Raw genomic sequence first — 19,704 nt, 5'->3', positions numbered from 1 at the left:
ATTGTTGCATATGAACCCACCTAATTGCCCCATCTGCGGACACCTTTGGGAACAAAGAGTGCCCATGGATTTTTCCCCATCTGGCCTTCTGCTCTCCAACCTCCTCCAGAGAGAATCCATGCGTTTCATAGTTGATAAACTAAGGATGCAGTTTCGCTAAGGTTTGAGATGACTGTTTAATAGTCTGCAGAGCAGGTAATGCCCTCTGAGTGGCGGTGGAAAGCTCTGCTCATGCCACATATTGTACATGCCTGGCAATAAGCTTCTGCAATCTCTTCCTTCTTACTCAGTCTTCAATGCCAGCTTTTTACGTTTTATCTTCTTTTCCTTCAATAAGCCAGGCCCAGCCACTTAGAGTGGAGGATTTGAGGGACGCATACAACCTTGCAGACTACAATTCTTGGTCAACCACAGACATTTGTTGCCCCTGCAAACCACACCAAGCACCCCCTTCCAAGGAATGGAACAAGCTTTTATTCTAAGCTTTCTTAAGACTTCTTTGAGCTTGGCTACTGGGGCCTCAGTAATTCCAAAGGGGGAATGAGAAGAAATATCATCGTTTGCTTGCCTTCCCAGGGCATAACTATTGAAGAAAACAGTAGGGAACCCCTTATGTGTGTTTTACCTATCCAAAGGGTAGTCCCTAGGGTCTTAAAAGGGCTACCATCCAATGGGATTCTCAGTGGCAGGCTTCATCAGTGAGTCTGTCAAGATACCTAAAGTAGCTGGATGGGCTAAGCTTGACTGTGTAAAACAAGGAAACTCTTCGATTGTGCTTGTAGATTTGAAGATTAACAGTTTCTAAGGTGTCCTAGATGTTTAATTTTGTTATCAAGGGCACACTGACCAGGTTGAATATAGATGGGGCTACTCCATAAGGAAACTAGTATCACCAGTATTCTTGTGTCAAAATGTTTCAGTCATCTCACCAGATGCCTCACAGCACAAATTGGCTTTCATCTTGACCTCACAAGGATCCCATCCATGTGCTAAACACAATTTGTAACATTTCAATGTGAACCACTCATTCACATTTATATCATACGTACTGACCTATTTTATCAACTATTTATGTTCAATTTAATGCTCTATTAGGATAACGAGGTAGACAGTCCTTGTAGTCAACCTTAAGTCTAAGTTCTTGTCACGGCCAAGAACCTACTTGGTTCCTCCTTTCCCTATATCTTCAAAGGTGAAATCTTGACAAAATCATCGTTGAAATCCATGTACTTCCCCTGCGTCATTATTGGAAGCAGGAACAAACCCTGGCTTAATAATTTTCAATGATTTGAACCTCAAAACAATACACAAAAAATACAGAAATTAACATTCATAAAACAAATACACAAATTTTGAAATACTTTAATTCTCAAACAAATAGGAAGCTTGGAACCTCTCTAAAATTCAGTTGAGGCCACTCATTTTCAATACTCAATTGTTTTATGCACTTGCATGGCTCCCACGATTCAGTCTGAGGATCCCAACTTTAATTGTATCTGATACCAACTGTAAATAACTTCACATTTATAGAACATTTTAAAATGTTCAATTTTAGGTGTTGCTTTTTTTTATGTACACTCGATTAACCTGCTCCAATTTCTAAGGAATCGCAGACCCCCTGAGTAGGCTTTGCAGAAACCCAAGGGGACCAGCGTTAAAAACTCCTGGCCTACAGAATTATGCTTCTGTATCTCCACAGTAAGCCTTTACTGTGTTGTAGACAGCTCAAGGCCTTCCTTGTTTGATGGTGGGTTTCTGCCTGGTGGCTAGAGGAGTTTAAGGATCAGATAATTGCATTAAGCTTTGATATGGGTGCTCTATGGAATAAACAAACACAATTTTTAGGAATTTTTATCATTGATCAGCCTGATTCACAAAGCTCTTCCTTGAAACGTTGCTCCAGTAGGCTTCATCCTTTGGAGTCGATTTAGGATCTATTTGGGATTCCCAATGAAAACCAGAAGTACTTCTGTAAATGTATATCCTGCATTTTCTGGAGTGCTTCCACTTCCCAAATTGAATACATGCGTGTATTGCACAAGGTGTAAAATACACACCAGTAAATCATTTGGAAATGTGCATTTTCAGTGTAGCGTTTTTTTTCTTCCAGATGTCAAATATTATTCCCATGGAGAAACCAGTTTCTCACACTCAAATGAAATGTGAGGTTGCTCCCCTTTGCCCCCTGGAAATGCGCTTATTGCCTCCCTTTGGCAGGAGTATTTTTACATATGCTCCCAGGATGTGACACTACCAAACCGCTGCATTTCTCATGTGGCCAGCTATCTAAAATTTACGACGGTGGAAAATGCATCATGCTGACGGAATTCCCATTTCTTAAGAGCATATGGCGTTTTGAAACCCTCTCGGCATTCACAGAATATGGATTTGGACTTTCAAAGAGCAAAATGGCCATGTGACTTTGTTTTTAAAAGGTTACTTTTCAGACTGTTGCTTTGATACAGTAACCTGATTTTTCGGTGGCCCTAGTGGCTTCATCTTTGGCAGGGTTACCGGTCAGAATTCTAAAGGCCGTTCATGCTAAACCACTTTTTTTTACATAGTCTTTTGAATATTTATTTAATATATTTATATTTTATATATTTATTTTCTTATGGAGTTTAGTATATGTCCCCGAACCTTTTGGGGGATAAAACAAACGTATATCTTTGTAAACCTTGCAAAAGGTGTGCATGTCTGGTTAACATACACAATTCTATCGAGCCCCCTCACATTGACATCTCCTGGGTCTCGCCAGCGAAACCTAGGTTTGAAGGAGAATGGCGTACACAGTACTGCATTACACACTTAAGGAAACTTGCGCTGACACTACACACCCAAGTGCTTTAATTACTGCCGGGGGAAAGCTCAAGAAGGTGCGAACCAGAGAAAATGGTTCCGTTTTACCATGCTTTCTACACAGTGTTTTATTGGAGCCGGTGGGGTACCACCGGCACGAATTTTTGGAGACCACCACTTATTTCTTTCTCAGCTCGTCGACATTTCTGGAGAACAAGAGATGTAAGACACACAAAGGGGAAAGGAGGAGTAAGTGAAAGACTGAAAAACCGTATCAAAAAGAGACAGCAGGAACCTGTAAGAGTGTGATGGAGGCAGGGAATGTCTGGCGGTGGATCGGAGAGGCATGAGGTGGATTTAAGACTGCGTAGCCTTGCTAATTGGCAGGCTCACGTAAAATAACATCGGCCGCGGGCTTCTGAGCAACTGCTTTTACAAATGAAGTACTGCTTCTGCATAACGTTTTCTGTGAGATATGGAGCCAAATACAGGCAAGTATGTGCCTGCTTTTGTAAATGTATAAACAAAAGAACAGGTTTGATTGCTGGTAAAGACTACTGTTGGTTTAAACCGGTCACTTTTCTTTAGATGTATATATGTTTGTGTCTGTCAAAATGCATTTCAGTTGTGTTTCTCTCAATGCAGGCACTGAACAGCAGAAGCAGCTTGTGATTGGTGGTGAAGCCTGTCTTTGGGGGGAGTTTGTGGATGCAACAAACCTCACTCCAAGATTATGGTAAGCCGCATTTTCAAATAACAGTATTTATGAGATATATACTTATGTTATCATTATTTTAAAATTTTGCATGTTTTTTTCTAAAAAGTTTAGTTTTATTATTAATGTAAGAATTAGTTGTTTCAAATGCAACTTTAAACATTAAATAAAATGAAAATGTTATTTTTCTAAAATGATTAATAAAATAAGTTAATGTTAATTATTTGATATTGATTTAGTTAGCTGTTAATGTGCTGTGACCTCCTTTTAATCTTTTTAAATTTATATAATACATTAAAGTACATATCATCTTTTTAAGTATAATAAACTTTAATAATTTTCACCATGCTTTCCAATAGGAAGACCAACGGGTGAAAAGTTACTAGTAATAACTTTACACTTGTAAATTCGGTTGTAGGAGCTTCCATCCCCTCATTAAGGGGTGAAGCCATGTAGGTCTGCACCTGGATGTAAATCTACAATCACAAATGGAGAAAGAAAAGTGTAGCGTTACACCTAGATTTAGGTATAAATCTACACTTGTGTATTCCCCTTTGTGATTGGGGCCAATAATATTTCATGGTACACACCTTTAAACTATAAATCTACATCCTGTATGTGAAATGGGTTTAAATAATTTTATACATACACATGTTTTATTTATTGCAGGCCTCGTGCCAGTGCAGTGGGTGAAAGGCTTTGGAGCAGTAAAGATGTAACACAATTAGGTGACGCTTATAATCGACTTATTGGGCATCGATGCCGCATGGTTAGGTAAGAAATGTATTAAAAAAATGCACCACACTTAAAGTTTATTAGTTAATAAATGTTTATATAGGCAAGATAAATTAACCCCATCTTACAGATTTGGAGAACCTTGAGGGTAAACGGTTCCGCATGCACTTTAGTGCTGGATGCAGTAATTCACTAAACCACCGAATTTGGAAACTTTGGTGTTGGTGTAAACACGGACGATTGGTATCTGCAACTTCAGAGTTAGTTACAACATCTGTAACTATAAAGAGGAAAGAATGGCAAGGAAAGCAGAAAGTACTCTGTCCGAAAATGAGTCCTCAAGCATGAAATTCTTCTCAGATTTATTTCGTGCTATATTCATTCACTGCCGTTATAGAGAACTTCATAAAGTTTCAAAAACCTCATAAGATAGTTTGTTCGTACCAGAAAGGATAGCTGCACATACAACTAGCATTAATGTGCTTAAATGTCTCGCCTCAGAATGCCGGAGCCTTTAGATGTATTGAAAAGTAGACTTGGCAAGCAGTGCACCATGTTATCATCTTCACTATTGCATTTTTTTCTCACATATTATGTGAAAGATGTATAAACATTCTGCCTTCAAGGCAATGTTTGTGCCTATTTACCCTATCTGCATTATTTCAACATCTATGTAGATATTGAGTCACCAAAATGGCAGCAGTAGAATATGTAAGCACTTGCCTCCCATTTACATTACAGGTTTGACATCTTGTCCCATTCTTCGCCCCTAATGACAACATAATTCCTGGCAGATAAATAAACAGGTTGTCTCATAACACTCTAGCTCCCCTGTGAACCATCATTATCTTGTCCCTAGGAACCATCTTGAGTCAAGTTAATGTTGGACCCACCTCCCTGTTGCTAAAGCACACGTCCCTAACAGCAAAATCCACGTTAGTCGCCTGTCCCTTCAAAAACAGTGTCACAGATTCTGTTGTAAGTTTATACTGTAGTCTTAATGCCAACTCAAGTTCCTGCATTTTGTATATTCCCAGTGGAACCTTTATTATCCCTTTGGCATTCAGTATTACCATGATTTACTTTATCCAGTTTAAGTCCTACGTTTTTGCCTTTTAGCTGCACAGAGTATCATTAACATCAGAAATTCCCTCTGTCACTTGACTTCTAAGGAGTTTTTTCCCCATCCCGCTTAATGAAGTTCTAAGTGAGATGGCTTGATGCAGGTTAATCAGTCTGTAAAGATACAGACTTACCAGTTTATCAGGCTGAGTATTCTTCCTCAAATTGTCTCCAGGATTAACCACTTATATGCTGAAAATCATTTTCATACCGTGGTGCACCTCTATCCTTGAGAATGGTCGACTTCCTAGTCACAAATGTTAGTCGAGTGTGTTTAGTGTAAACTGACCTGCCAATCATGGTTGCTAAAGTATTGACCAGAGGTACACAGGGCACAAAACCAGTCTGTCTTCATACTTCAGTGGTTGAGAGTTACAGTGCAGACATGGTAGATAATCGCCCTTCACAGCACTGAACAGAAGATACAGTTCTATATTGGAATCGGACTTAAAAATATTAGTCACTCTGTAAACCTCTTCTTGCATAAAGGCAGTGGACTTTAAGCTGTATTGACAGCAAAGTTGAAGGAGCAAAATTTGTCAGAGGAACGCATGTGAAAGTTGAAAACTCAAGTTGTCCACACAAATAGGAGCCCAGAGGGAGGGAAAAGAACAGAGCACTAATTCAGACTATTATCTTCATGACCATCCTTGTTATCTTACTGTCCCTTACCCCAGGTATTAGGTAGAGGCCTCATTTCTTCCAAGGAGTCGTCAACGAAGTACAAAAATGAGTTCAGTGCTTCCCTCTTAAGGACCGTTGGCAATGCAAGGTAAGGCGCATAATTGCCCAAACGCTAAACCCCAAGGAGTCTGGGTTCAAATGTTGTAGAGTGTGACATTGGCCCAGGAAACTGTTTTTAGGGGGTTGTGGAAGAACTATTCCTAAGGAAGCCAGAAGGCAAAAGCAAAATGGTCCAGTAAAGGCACAGTTTGGAACTGAGAACGGGCCATTTTGTTGAAGATGGTGAGCTGGGTAGAGAAGTAGGTGGCAATGGTAGCTGATATTTTGTGAGACTTGCTTAGTTCTTAATATTGACAATGCCCCTCTGAAGTTGTGAGGACTGGCACTGCCTCCCTTAAAGCTTAACATAGAGCATTGTTTGAGTGAAGAAGATCCACTTTAGGACCTGCCTTAGGACTTACTCTTCTTATTCTTCTATATCAGTTGTGATACTCAGCAAAATAATACATGGTAATCGACCTAACAGATATCCCAGGGAAACCAAAATAGTTCCCCTTGTTTAGTCGATGAACAGTGGTTTAAAAAGTCCCAACCTTTCCCTGATATCTTTGTAATGCATTGATTGACACAACATGCAGGCCTTTGTGTTGTGATCTGGCCTAGAAACCACATACAGCGTCTGTGGTAATTTATCAGGCATCCTTCATTATATATATTTTTGTTATATTTACTGCTAAGGGGGTCTTTCATAATATGAAGAATCCACAAGAGTTCAAAAAGGTCATAATAATTGGGACAAATTACCTGTGTTCTGTAATTTTTTAAACAATTATGTGGTTGTTCATCCTATTCTTCCTCCTTCATTTTTGGGGAACAATAGGATCGTTTAATACTTTTGTTGTTTAAGACATTCTCTGGCGTATGAGGTGCTGGAAATAATGTCATAGCGCAAGATTGCAGACACAGTTACACATTAATGTAAATTAGAACATTGGAATGTTGGCAGCTTCATTGGAAAAAAATTGAGTGCTCCGAGCTTTTACTGGCCGGTAAAAGCACAGAGTGCCAACATTCCAATCTTCTTTGTTCACAGCAACAGCTGTGAACAAAGCCTCATGGAGCCTGAGGGGATTTTAATCCCCTCCGGTTCCGTGAAGCCTTTGTTTTATTTATGAGAACATTCTGCCCCCTAATGGCAGAATGTTTTAATAGCCTTAGAACCCGCTGTAGCGGGCTCTACCGGCTATTAAAGGCCCTCTCCCTTGTTAAAGGCCCTCTCCCTTGTTAAAGGCCCTCTCCCTTGTTAAAGGCCCTCTTCCTTGTTAAGAGTGGGCCTTTAATAGCCCGTAGAGCCCGCTACGGCGGGTTCTAAGGCTATATTAGGACTTTGGAATGTTGGGAGCACCATTGAAAACAGAGTGCTCAGGGCTTCTAATGGCTGGTATAAGCCTGGAGAGCTAACATTCCAATGTTGTTCACAGCTGTTGCTGTGAACTAAAGCCTCATGGTTCCAGAGGGGATTTCAGTCCCCTTGGGCTCTTTGAGACCTTTGTTTTATTTATTTGAGCATTCCGCCCTCTAGTGGCAGTGTTGTAATAGCCTTCTAGCCCGTGGTAGCTGGGCTAAACTGGCATCCCGCTCCCTTGTGAAAGGCCCGAGCGAAACCGCTGAAGTGGAGCCTTAATGGCCGGTATAGCCTATCGTGGACAGGACTATTGCACGCCGCCATCTGCCTGCCCGAATGACCCTAAATTCGTGTCCCAACACCCCATGCCCGAGAGTCTGGTCATCCAGGCTTCCTCTTCCTCAAGCACATTCCCTTCCGCAACCCCGGATAGGGAATCAAAAAGGCTGGAACAATTTGGGAAGAAGCTGTTTTCTTCCTCCAGTCTCGTACTGCGCACCATGAACACCGCATGCCTTTTGGGCTGTGTTAGACTTTTCATCCTTGGCGTGGTCTCCCTTAACTTTTTGCCTCTGTTCCCCAGGTTATTGATGTGTGCTGGACTCTGATTTTGCTGTTTTTATTACTCTGGGCACTTTACCACTGCTAACCAGTGCTAAAGTGCAAGTGTTCCTGTTTAAAATGTGTATGTAATTGGTTCTCCATGATTGGCATATTTGTTTTACTGTTAAGTCCCTAGTAAAGTGCACCAGAGGTGCCCAGGGCCTGTAAATCAAATGTTACTAGTGGGCCTGCAGCACTGGTTGTGCCATCCACACAAGTAACCCTGTAATCATGTCTCAGACCTGCCACTGCAGTGTCTGCGTGTGTATTTTTACACTGTAAATTCGACTTGGCAAGTGTACCCACTTGCCAGGCCTAAACCTTCCCTTTTCTTACATGTAAGGCACCCCCTAAGGTAGGCCCTAGGTATCCCCAAGGGCAGGGTGCAGTGTATGGATAAGGGAGGACATATAGTAATGTGGTTTATATGTCCTGACAGTGAAATACTGCCAATTACGTTTTTCACTGTTGCAAGGCCTGTCTCTCTCATAGGATAACATGGGGGCTACCTTTAAATAAGATTAAAGTGTAGATTCCCCTAGAGAGTAGATGGACATGTGGAGTTTGGGGTCCCTGAACTCACAATTTAAAAATACATCTTTTAGTAAAGTTGGTTTTGAGATTGTGTGTTTGAAAATGACACTTTTAGAAAGTGAGCATTTTCTTGCTTAAACCATTCTGTGACTCTGCCTTGTTTGTGGATTCCCTGTCTGGGTCAGCTTGACAGTTGAGTTGTTTTTCACCTCACACTAGACAGTGACACAGAGGGAGCTGGGTTGTAGCCTGCATTTCATAATTAGCCATCTCTGCTAGGAGGGAGGGGTGGAGTGGCCACTCTCATCTGAAAGGACTGTGCCTGCCTCTGACAATGCAGACTCCAACCCCCTGGTGTGTGTCTGAGGCCTTGCCTGGGCAAGGCAGGATTTCACAAGTAGGTGTGAGTCCCCTTCGAAGAAAGGTGACTTCAAAGACTAAAATGGGTATAAGAAGGGCACCCAAATCTACAGACTTGAGAAACACTTCTGGAACCAAGAGAACCTCTGCCTGGAGAAGAGCTGAATAGCTGAGGAAGAGCAGCTGCCCTGCCTGTGACTGCTTTGGGGAGCTATCCTGCAGTTGCTGCTTCTGCCAGAGTAAGAGGGCAAAGACTGGACTTTGTGTGCCTTCCATCTTGAGAAGAAATCTCCAAGGGCTTGATCTAGAGCTTGCCTACTGTTTGAAGTCTCAGGGACAGCAAAGACTTCTCTCTGGAGAGACTCCTACTCTGCCCTGTGGTGCCCATCCAGTTCCTGGGACCCTGAAAGGAGAAGCTGGCAGCCTAAAGACAAGAAAAGCGATGCACAGAGCGCCGTGCGGGGAAAAGATTGATGCGAATCCGATCTGCGGCTGAAAAAACGACGCACCGCCGGCTCCGCAGCTGAGAAACTACGCTCGCAGGAAACGCAACCCAAAAATCGACGCACGGAGCAGGAGAAACGACGCGCAGCATCGCCGACGGAGGCTGGGAGATCACAACTTGCGCTGCAGGATTTTCAGATCATCGTGCGGCTGGATTTTTGGCTCAAGTACCGCCGTGCGGAGATATTTTTGACGCACACCGGCTCGTGCGGGGTTATTTTTGACGCACACCAGGTACATTTTCACTCTAGCAGCGCTAGTGTGTTTTTAAAACTACTTAAAGACTCTCTTTGATTTTTAATTGATAACTTGTGTATGGTGGATTTTTGTCGTTTTGGTCTTGTTTTGTTTAGATAAATATTTCCTATTTTTCTAAACTGGTGGTGTCATTTTGTATTGTTTTCATTAAGTTACTGTGTGTGTTGGTACAAATACTTTACACCTAGCACTCTGAAGTTAAGCCTACTGCTCTGCCAAGCTACCAAGGGGGTAAGCCGGGGTTAGCTGAGGGTGATTCTCTTTTACCCTGACTACAGTGAGGGTCCTTGCTTGAACAGGGGGTAACCTGACTGTCAACCAAAGACCCCATTTCTAACAGGCTGGTATAGCCACTCTGTGGGATACGGTCACACAAGTTATGCCGCAGATACCAGAGGAGGCCCGTGCTATCGTCTCCCAAGCTGTCAACGATGGGAGAGATGCAGCGAAGTCCACTGCCCCTCGCCCCCAACAAGTCCACCTTTCGTGGCCATGAAAGGGGCTCCCTGTCGTGTCCCCCACCCAGGCACGTGCCACCCATGCTGTTCAGCTGCTGCGTGGCCAGGGACACAGACTCCCGCGTGGGACAGGGAACCAGAGGTCTGCCCAGTCCACCCATGCCCCCACAGCAGCCTCCAAACCCTCCTAGTCAGTCTCCTCACTCCGATCCAGTTGGATTCTCCATCACCTGCCCCACTGGGAATCCATCACTACGGACAGATGGGTTTTGCCGATAGTTCGAAAGGGCTATTCCCTCCCCTTTGATTCTGCCCCACCAGCCATGCCTCCATCAGTCAGCCAACTTCTGGAGGATCATTTGGTACTTCTTTGCCAGGAAGTCGCAGCTCTCTTGGCTAGGAGAGCCATAGAGAAGGTCGCTATGCCGAGAAGTAGGTTGTGGATGTTATTCCTGCTACTTTCTGGTGCTGAAAAAGGACAAGGACAAGGGCTTACGTCCTATCCTAGACCTTCGGGACCTCAACTACTTTCTCAAGAAGGAGAAATTCAAAATGCTCACCCTGGCTCAGGTCCTGTCTGCCTTAGACCCAGGAGATCGGATGGTAGCATCGGACTTGCAGGATGCTTATTTCCACATTCCCATCCTGCCTGCCCACAGACGTTACCTGCGATTTGTGGTAGGTCACGAGCACGGTCAGTTTACCGTGCTCCCCTTCAGCCTTACCAGCGCCCCTTGGGTGTTCATGAAAGTGATGGCGGTGGTTGCAGCTCATCTGTGGAGGTGAGGGGTCTCAGTCTTCCCCTACCTTTACGACTGGCGGCTTAAAGGCACTCGTTCCAGAAAGTCATCTCCCACCTTCAGACTACAGGGAGCCTCCTGCACATGCTGGGGTTCCCTATCAATGTGCCGAAGTCACACCTGACTCCCTCTTACACACTCTTTCATCTGAGCTTTTCTGCATTTTCGGGCTTATCCTCCCAAAAAGCGAGTCCAAGACATTCAGGCTATGATTCGATCTTTCAGCCTCTATCTTGGGTTTCGGTGAGACTGACTCTGAGGCTGCTGGGCCTCATGGCCTCCTGCCTCCTGCTAGTGACACATGCCAGATGGCATATGTGGGCTCTGCAGTGGGACTTGAAGTTCCAGTGGCCGCAGCATCAGGGGAATCTCTCTACCATGGCCCAGATATTGGAGGGGACTGCGAAAGACATGCAGTGGTGGCTTTCGAATCCACATTGGGTCCACGCCAGATCCCTCTCCCTTCCCCAGCCAGATATATCCATAGTAACAGATGCGTTGCTTCTGGGTTGGTGTGGCCACATGGGAGAGGCGGAGATTAGAGGCCTTTGGTCCCTGGTGGAGTCTGGGCTCCATATCAATCTTCTGGAGCTCCGGGCGTTGAAAGCATTTCTTCCCTCTCTCAAAGGGAAGGTAGTGCACGTGTTCAGGGACAATACTACTGCCATGTGGTACTGCAACAAACAGGACGGGGTAGGGTCCTAGACCTTTGTCAGGAAGCACTATGCCTCTGGACATGGCTGGAACATCAGGGCATTACCCTGGTGGTTCAACATCTGGCGGGTTCTCAACGCCAGAGCGCACAAACTCAGACGTCGATGCACAGCCGATCACGAATGGGTTCTCCATCTGGAGATGGCGCAAGGTCTTTCAGCATTGGGGAGAGACTTGGTTAGATCTGTTTGCCTCTGCATGGAACGCCAGTGTCAGCTGTTTTGCGCATTGGCGTTTCCAAGGTAGCACTCACTCAGACGCTTTTTGTCTCAGTTGGAACTCCGGCCTCCTTTCCGTCTATACCACTTCTGCCCAGAGTTCTCAAGAAAATCAGGAACGACCGGGCCCAGGTCATCTGGGTGGCTTTGGACTGGGCACAGAGTATGGTATCCAGAGCTATTGAGCATGGCTACCGATCCTCCACTCAGACTGCCTCTTCGCAGCAACAGGGGACAGTTCTCCACCGAACCTGTCCAATCTCTTCCTTCATGCGTGGAGATTGAGTGGCGGCAGTTGACGACTTTTGATCTTCCACCCGAAGTCTGTGATGTTATCTTGGCAGCCAGGCGTCCCTCCACCAAAACGGTATACGCCTGTAGTTGGCATAAATTTGTGGCATGGTGTACCAACAAATCTGTTGATTCCCCCTCTGCTCCGCTGTCTGAGGTTCTTGTGTTCATTCTTTCTTTGGCCCAGCAGGGCTCTGCCTTGGGCACCCTTAAAGGGTATTTATCTGCCATTTCAGCCTTTCTTAGGCTATCTGATCATCCCTCACTCTTTAAATCTCCTATTGTGAATAGATTCCTTAAAGGTCTTACCCATTTATTTACTCCCACTCCATTTATCATGCCTCAGTGGGACCTTAGTCTTGTCCTTACTTAATGTGTACTCCCTTTGAGCCAATGCACAATTGCCCTTTATGGTTCCTCACTTTCAAAACAATCTTTTTTGTTGCCATCACTTCTGCTCGCAGAGTGAGTGAGCTTCATGCTCTTTCTTCCACGCCTCCATTCTTGACTCTGCACCATGACAAAGTGGTGTTGCGCACTAAGGCTTCCTTCCTTCTCAAGGGTGTTACACCTTTTTCATGTAGGCCAGCCCATCACCTTGCCTACTTTTTACACACACCCACATCCTGCCCATGAGGAGGAGAGGCTCCACCGTCTGGACCCAAAAAGAGCGTACTAAAAATTTCTGGGTGGACGATCAACTTTGTCTGGTATGTGGGTGCGAAGAAAGGGAAGGCAGTGCTAAAACGTACCATCTATCTAACTTCTTTGCTACACTGCAACACTTTAGCCAAGAAGCAACCCCCTGAGGGCTTGTGAGCTCATTCCACCAGACCAACTGCTGCTTCCACTGCGTTCGCGTGCGGAGTTCCTGTCCTGGATTTCTGCCAGGCAGCTACGTGGGCATCCCTGCACACGTTTGCTAAACATTACTGCCTGGACAGTCAGGTCTGTCGGGACAGCTACTTTGGTCGTTCAGTGCTGCAGGACTTTCTAGTATGATCTTGGTTCGCAGCCCACCTCCAAGGATGGCATTACTTGGGTATCTACTCTAAGGTAAGGAATCTTCAACTAGAAGTCTCTATCAGATGTACAAGTTACTTACCTTCAGAGCTATCCTGTAGAGACTTATTCTAGTTGCAGATTCCTTATCGACCCACCCATCCTCCCCTCTTGCTAACTGATTTCTAGGGACAGGGATTCCCCATTCAGGACCTTAGCTCCGGTGCACCAATCTGTGTTCTTGGCGGCTCTGCACTTTGGCGTGGAAAGTCGTTAAAAGAAAGTGACGTCACTGCGCTGAGGCGGTGTCTATGTGCTACTCCCAACATCACAGCGACTAAGACGCCCACAGAGTCGGCCGACGCGCAAGGGTATTGGTCAAAGAAAAAAATCTCTGAATCCAGTCTGATGCCTGGGGGAAAATTCTAAGGTAACGAATCTGCAACTAGAATGTCTCTACCAGATACGTCCAAGACTGCACCTTACACTGGTGGTAGAGGCATCAAGGGAGACAGGAATATTTGAGGGCACACAAGTGGTGTAGTCAGTTTGTAGTCCCACTACTTATCTCTTCTGATCGAAGGTCTTTAGGGTTTTCTGCAATCTCTCACAAATTATATATATATTTTTTAACTAAACACAATAATAATCTTACACTCTGCTCTTACATCATCCTAAGATACATGCATCTTTCTTCATGAACATGGATGTTGCATGAATGGTAACATTCTATAGGAAATGAGAGATCACACGATTTACTGTAGTCACTGATGCACTGTAGCAAACATTCAACATTTCATTGGCACAGTACCTTTATCTTGCTAAAGCCAAAAGAATCGTCATGCATCTGGTCTTGTTCTGATGCCCTATAGCAATTATTAATCCTCCCTAACTTGAGACACTAATCAGAAACCGTTTCACACATGATTTGCGTATAACACTATGTAAGGGGGGAAAAGCAAGTTGTTAAAGTACAACATTGAGGGTGTGACAGAATCCCAGTACATAGGTGAGTACATGGGTCCAACAAGATTCCCACCAATCAATAAATATCTAACTCTCCACAGCTACAACTCATCTGAGTCATTTAAAGCCTCTGAAGACAGCACTGTGAGAGGTCAAATAATTCCAAGTATGTAAGGAGAGTCTTTAGGATGACGCTGCAGAAAGGTTTGAAGAAATGCAGGAAACAAAAACCTTATTGGAAGATGTTCTGGCCAACTGGCTTGAATATAATCTTGACTGCAAGCCAGGAACACAGGTGAAAAACTGAGCCCACGTGAACAAGTTTCATACCTTTGGTTCCATTGTTTTTGGTGAATACTCTATATAAGAGCAGATTTCTTTCTTTTAAAATATCCCCAGGCACCAGACTGGAATCAAAGTTTAAGCAGCATTGCTCATGCATGCTGGTACAGGGCGCCTTGCAGACCCACCTTGAACATGTTTCTGCCCCAGAAGTGACAATGGAGCTGTATGTCAGTGCTACCCCTGTGCATTGACATCAATTTCTTTATGAACTCTGCATCTTTGGAAGCGGAGCCCCAAAATAATCGAGATACCAGTGTGGGGATTTCTAATTAGTGAACTTTTTAGATGGAAAAAAGAGACCATTCCAAAGAACAGGTTTGAGGAAGGGCAGCGAGGTATCTGCTGCTAAAACACCCACCAGAGGGAGCATTACTGAAGAAGTAACTGTCTTCTGATACATACTTTTACTCGCAGATTCCCTACCTTTAGAAAAGCAGTGCCGCCCAGAGTGGTGGGTCTGTGAAATTACTCCTATCAAAAAGTCCTGCAGGACTGGGTGGGTGAAATGTCCTTCTTTTCAGACTTGGCTGTCAAGGCAGTAGTGCTTTTAGAATGTTTGTACTGATACCCACGTCGCAACATGACCGATGTAAAGGACAGGCACTCTACTTGCCGGCACAGTGGTAGTGTCCTTGGCCCTGCAGGAACGGCCCCTTAACACCTTAACAGTCAATTTCTGCACCACTATACCTTTCTTTGCCCTAAAGAACCCCACAAAAATCTGTTCATCCACATGATAGTCTTAGGTGTGATAGATGTAAAAGATCAGAGCTCCTTTTGGGTCCAGCTGATGGAGTCTCCCCTCCTCCTTAGAGTGATGGAACGAGGAAAGAAACATTGGGAGAATTGATTGTCCAATGACAAAAAAGCCTCCTTGGTCCTCAGCACCACCATTTCTCTGAAAAAGGTGTCTGCTTCAAGAGAGCTTGTAGTGCATTCACACAAAGAGCTGAAGTCACTGCGACCAGAAACACAGTATTAGTCAGGAGACATAGTGGGTAGATGTGCATGGGTTCAAATGATTTGAACATGAGGAAAGAGGTCAGAATTAAGATCCCACTGTGGCATCACAAAGGGTCATACATTTTTGAAACCTCATCACAGCAGCGATTTTAAACAAGGACAGCTTGTCTGGTAAACATACAAAGGCTGAAATGGCAGACAAGTAATCTTGAGATTGCCCACTGCAGGTCCTTTTTGCGCTAGGGATTAAACAAATAAGACGTTCAACAGTTTGTCCTGTAATAGGTCGGTATTAAGGGTGCCACATCAGACTACAAACCTGTTTAGTGCAGACCGACTTTGTAGAGGGATGCCTGGCAGCATGGATGACACCACAACTTCAGGAAGGAGACTGAATGCAATCAACTGTCCAGCCTCCGTACACAGTGGTGCAGAAAATGGAGGTTTGGTAACCAGACCCTGCCCTTCTGTTGCGACAGATCCTGCCAAAGCGATAGCATGATCGGAGGATGGATGCTCATGCTCAGAAGTTCTGGGTACTACACAGCTTGCCTAATCAGCGCCAGTCCTTGCTGATCTTTTTCAGAACTCTGAGAGGCAGAGGTGGAAAAGTGTACAGGAGTCCACACTCCACACTATCCAGAATGCATCTCTGAAAGAGAGCTTTCTTGGAAACTCCAGCATGCAAAAGGTTTGACATTGCACATGCTTAGCAGTGGTGAAAAGTTCTAGCTAGGGTTCTCCCTCATGCTAGACATTGCCATGTGCCACCTCAGGGGTGTAAGCATCATTCATGATCGGTCTGCAGGCTGAGTCAGTCTGCCCTGGCGTTCAAAGATCCCACCAAGGTTGTTCACCACCAGGGCAGTGCCCAGGTGCTTCAGCCAGCTCCAGGGGCTAAGTGCCTTATGGCACAGTACCCAGGACCCCATGCTTCTTGCTGCAGTACCACGTTGTGGTGGTGTCTGTGAGAACGTGATGGAAGTACAATGCCTCTCACAGTGCCAGGGAATGGCCCACAACTCCAAAGGTTTTATGTGGTAAGAAGTCTTTGGCGGAGACTAAAGGCTTTTGATTTCAACCTCTACCAGAAGACCTCCCCATCCAAGCATTGATGCATCTGTCATCACCGCCAGCTCTGGAGAAGATTCTGTCATTTATCCAATTGCAGTTGACCCACCGCTGCAGGCCTTCAGCAAGTTTACCTTGTTCGTGGGCCCACAGACTTCAATTTCCACCTGGCATAGTCGGCTATCAAGATGTAGGTAGGCCCGGAATCCTCTGAGCCACTGTCACCAAAACCCAGGACCAAGGCTGAAACATCAGGCTCATAGTCCAAATGTCCTAGGCTTGTGGCGGAGGGAGGGCACAAAATTGCACCGTATCCAGGATGGCTCAGATGAAAAGCTGCCTCTGAGAAGAAATCATGCGTGACTTAGGCAAATTGATAGTGAACCCCAGCAATGTGAGGTTTGCTGTCTGCCTGCGGTCAAAGGAGGACTATGGTGATCCCAGCTTCAACAGCTAGTCTTCAAAATAGGGGAAATCTCGAATCCCCAAACTCTGAAAATGTGCTGCAGCTGCTGTATGCTGTAACTTTTGCAAACACTGGAAGAGCACTGTTGAGGCTGAAGGGGAGCATGGCAAATTGAAAATGCTCTTGGTCCACCTTGAACCGCAAGTAGCATCTATAACACTGCAGGACAGGAATATGAAAGTAGGCAGCGTGAATGTCCAAAGCCACCATCCAGGATCCGGGGCAAACAGAACCGGGCCAGTGTGAGCTTCCTACATTTGTCTTCTTCCACAAGAAGACATTCAGAGTTGAAACCTAAAGTAGAACAAAGATCCCTGCCCTTTGGCACGAGGATATCATGGCAGCAACAGCCAGTCCCTATTTCTTGGGCCTTTTAGTCTTCTTTGGCCTAAAGAGTAGGGATTGGCAGGTGTACCTCTGAAAGATGTTTTGATGCGAGTTGGAGATGTGGCGGGTCAAACATGAATTGCAGGGCATAGCATAGTTGGATCATCTGGAGGACCCTCCTTTTTCATGTTGCATTTTTTTCACCCATTAAGGAAATCTCATTCTGCCTACCTACAGTGTGGCTGTGTGCCCTTAATGACAAATGTAAGGGGTTTGGATGCTGTTGAAGGGGCAGGGGACGGGGAAGTATATTGTGCTGGGTGGCCTGGACGCTGACTAGTTGATCCTTGTCCCTGACCCTGAAAAGACCGGGGTGCCTGTTGAGGGGTGGTGGGCCTTGGCAGTATCCCAAACCCGGTAGTAGACTTCAAAGGGGCAAAGCTGTAGAGGTTACTGTCTCGGGGGCAGAAATGTCTAGCAAATGCGCTGTAGCTCAAAACGTTACAACGCGGAATCGTTCTTTTCGCCAAACAGGTGAGACCCATGAAAAGGCATGTCCATCAGAGAGGCTTGCATGTCCCCAGGGACTCTGTGAGGCTTTTGTTCACAGCTGTTGGAATTCATAGGAATGTTCAAGCTCTGGGCCTTCTACCAGCCATTAGAAGCCTGGAGCACTATATTGTTTTCAACGGAGCTCCCAACATTCCATTGCTCTAATTTTTATATTTGACTTGTAAAATATTGCTCTTGTCAAATGCAGTCTGTAAATTCTGCCCTGGACAATATGGTAGTGTATCAACACTTCTCCTTTTTTCATGTGCTTGTTAAAACATGTTGAACAGTGGCGCTGCCTGCTGTACAACATGGCTTAAAGTTTACAAACTATGGCACAGCCAGCGTTGACTGAGTCATGGGGCTTTATTATATATATATATTTTTTTATTTAAGCTACAGCAGCATGCACTGCAGTGTGACCTGTTTTTAAAATGTGTTCCTGTTTAATGTAATTGGGGCTCATGTAAAGCACTATATAAAAGCGGCCCAAAAATTAATTGACTAAAAAAACATGTAACAGTGCTGCTACACACCATATTTTTTAAACACAACAGGAGCACAATGGATCCTAGAATCTCCCATGGAGAGTGCTGAGCTTAGCAGAGTTTGGCACTGGAGCTCGTCTCTTCAGTGGTAGGTTGCCAGTGGTTCCAATATAAACACTTTTCCCTTTCCATTCAGACATGCTTAAAGTCCATCAAAGTCCGGAAGCAGAGACAATGAACAGATCAAAGTCTAAGTTAATCATCTTATTGACCCACTAATTCATGGCCCTTTTGACTGAGTATCCAGAAGCCAGCAGATGAACTTGTGCATGTTTAGTCACAAGAGTAGCAAAACGTCGTCTGTTTTGTGTTTAGACATGAACATACCATGTGGTGTATCCCAGAGAGTGGACAAAGGGGTAATTGTTGCTACCAATCACTACAGCGAGTAAATATTTATCTTTTTGTATTTTTACACTTTGTGTATATATAACAGTAGATAAAATTACAAAAAGAAATAAAATTTAATAAAACTACTGCTGTTTTTTTTCTTTTGTTTTCGACAGGCGTGGCATTGCAGCTGAGCCTTTGTATGTTGGAAGCTGTGATCACGAGTATGACGGAAATTAATCACTGTATATATTTCTATTTTTATAACTTGAGTGCCTTTCTCAGGTGAAGGTTTAAGGGAAAGATATGGTGCACTGAGATGCCATTGACTACCTTCAATTTGAAATTATGAGGATGAAGTGATTTACAACAATATTTTGCTTGAAAATATAACTTTTGTTTACAAATTGCAATTGTGTATAAACTAGTCATGAATAAATATTTTAAATCCTTGTGTCCCGCTCTCATGTCTTTGATGCACACTTTGTGTACAGTATTATCATATTCACGTTTGTTCTGTTAAGTATGGAATTTAGTAATTTGAACAGTGTGCACAGTTATTGATAAAGGACTTAATGAAACAATGTTTATCTAGGAGTAGGCACGTCTCACTCCTGGCTGTTTTTGAATTTCACTCCTACTCACGGAAAGCGTAAATTACGCCAAAACGACTAGCATGTCGAAGGAATATGCGTGGTACAGATACATAAGTTGAGAGGCTGAGATACACTTGATCTGAGTCCACTTCTTTGTGAATCTCAGAGATGCACAAAGACGTTGAAAGAACAGGATGAAGTTCAAGAAAATATTAATACTTCAGGTCACCGTGTTAAACAGAACAAAATCGGGACAGAACACCTAGATAGACTGCAAACTGAATGACTTCCCCCCCCCCCCCCCCCCCAAGGCCCCATTCTACTACAGCATCCTTGGA

General features: G+C 44.4%; 1 protein-coding gene across 3 annotated transcripts in view; it reads left to right on the top strand.

Moving 5' to 3' along the window:
* HEXB (hexosaminidase subunit beta) overlaps positions 1-19,224 on the top strand; it is a 244,837-nt gene extending 225,613 nt beyond the window's left edge. For all 3 annotated transcript variants that reach the window (XM_069223910.1, XM_069223901.1, XM_069223892.1), the window contains exons 12-14: positions 3,445-3,535; positions 4,184-4,288; positions 18,947-19,224. In XM_069223910.1, the coding sequence (XP_069080011.1) occupies positions 3,445-3,535; positions 4,184-4,288; positions 18,947-19,010 (260 nt within the window). In that variant the 3' untranslated portion in view covers positions 19,011-19,224. The remainder of the gene's footprint in view (positions 1-3,444; positions 3,536-4,183; positions 4,289-18,946) is intronic.
* The last annotated feature ends 480 nt before the right edge of the window (positions 19,225-19,704 follow it).

This window comes from Pleurodeles waltl, chromosome 1_1 (assembly GCF_031143425.1).
Source record: "Pleurodeles waltl isolate 20211129_DDA chromosome 1_1, aPleWal1.hap1.20221129, whole genome shotgun sequence".
NCBI classification, from domain to species: Eukaryota; Metazoa; Chordata; class Amphibia; order Caudata; family Salamandridae; genus Pleurodeles; species Pleurodeles waltl.
The sequence above is the reverse complement of the archived record's forward strand: the minus strand, read 5'-3'. Positions and strand labels throughout refer to the sequence as shown.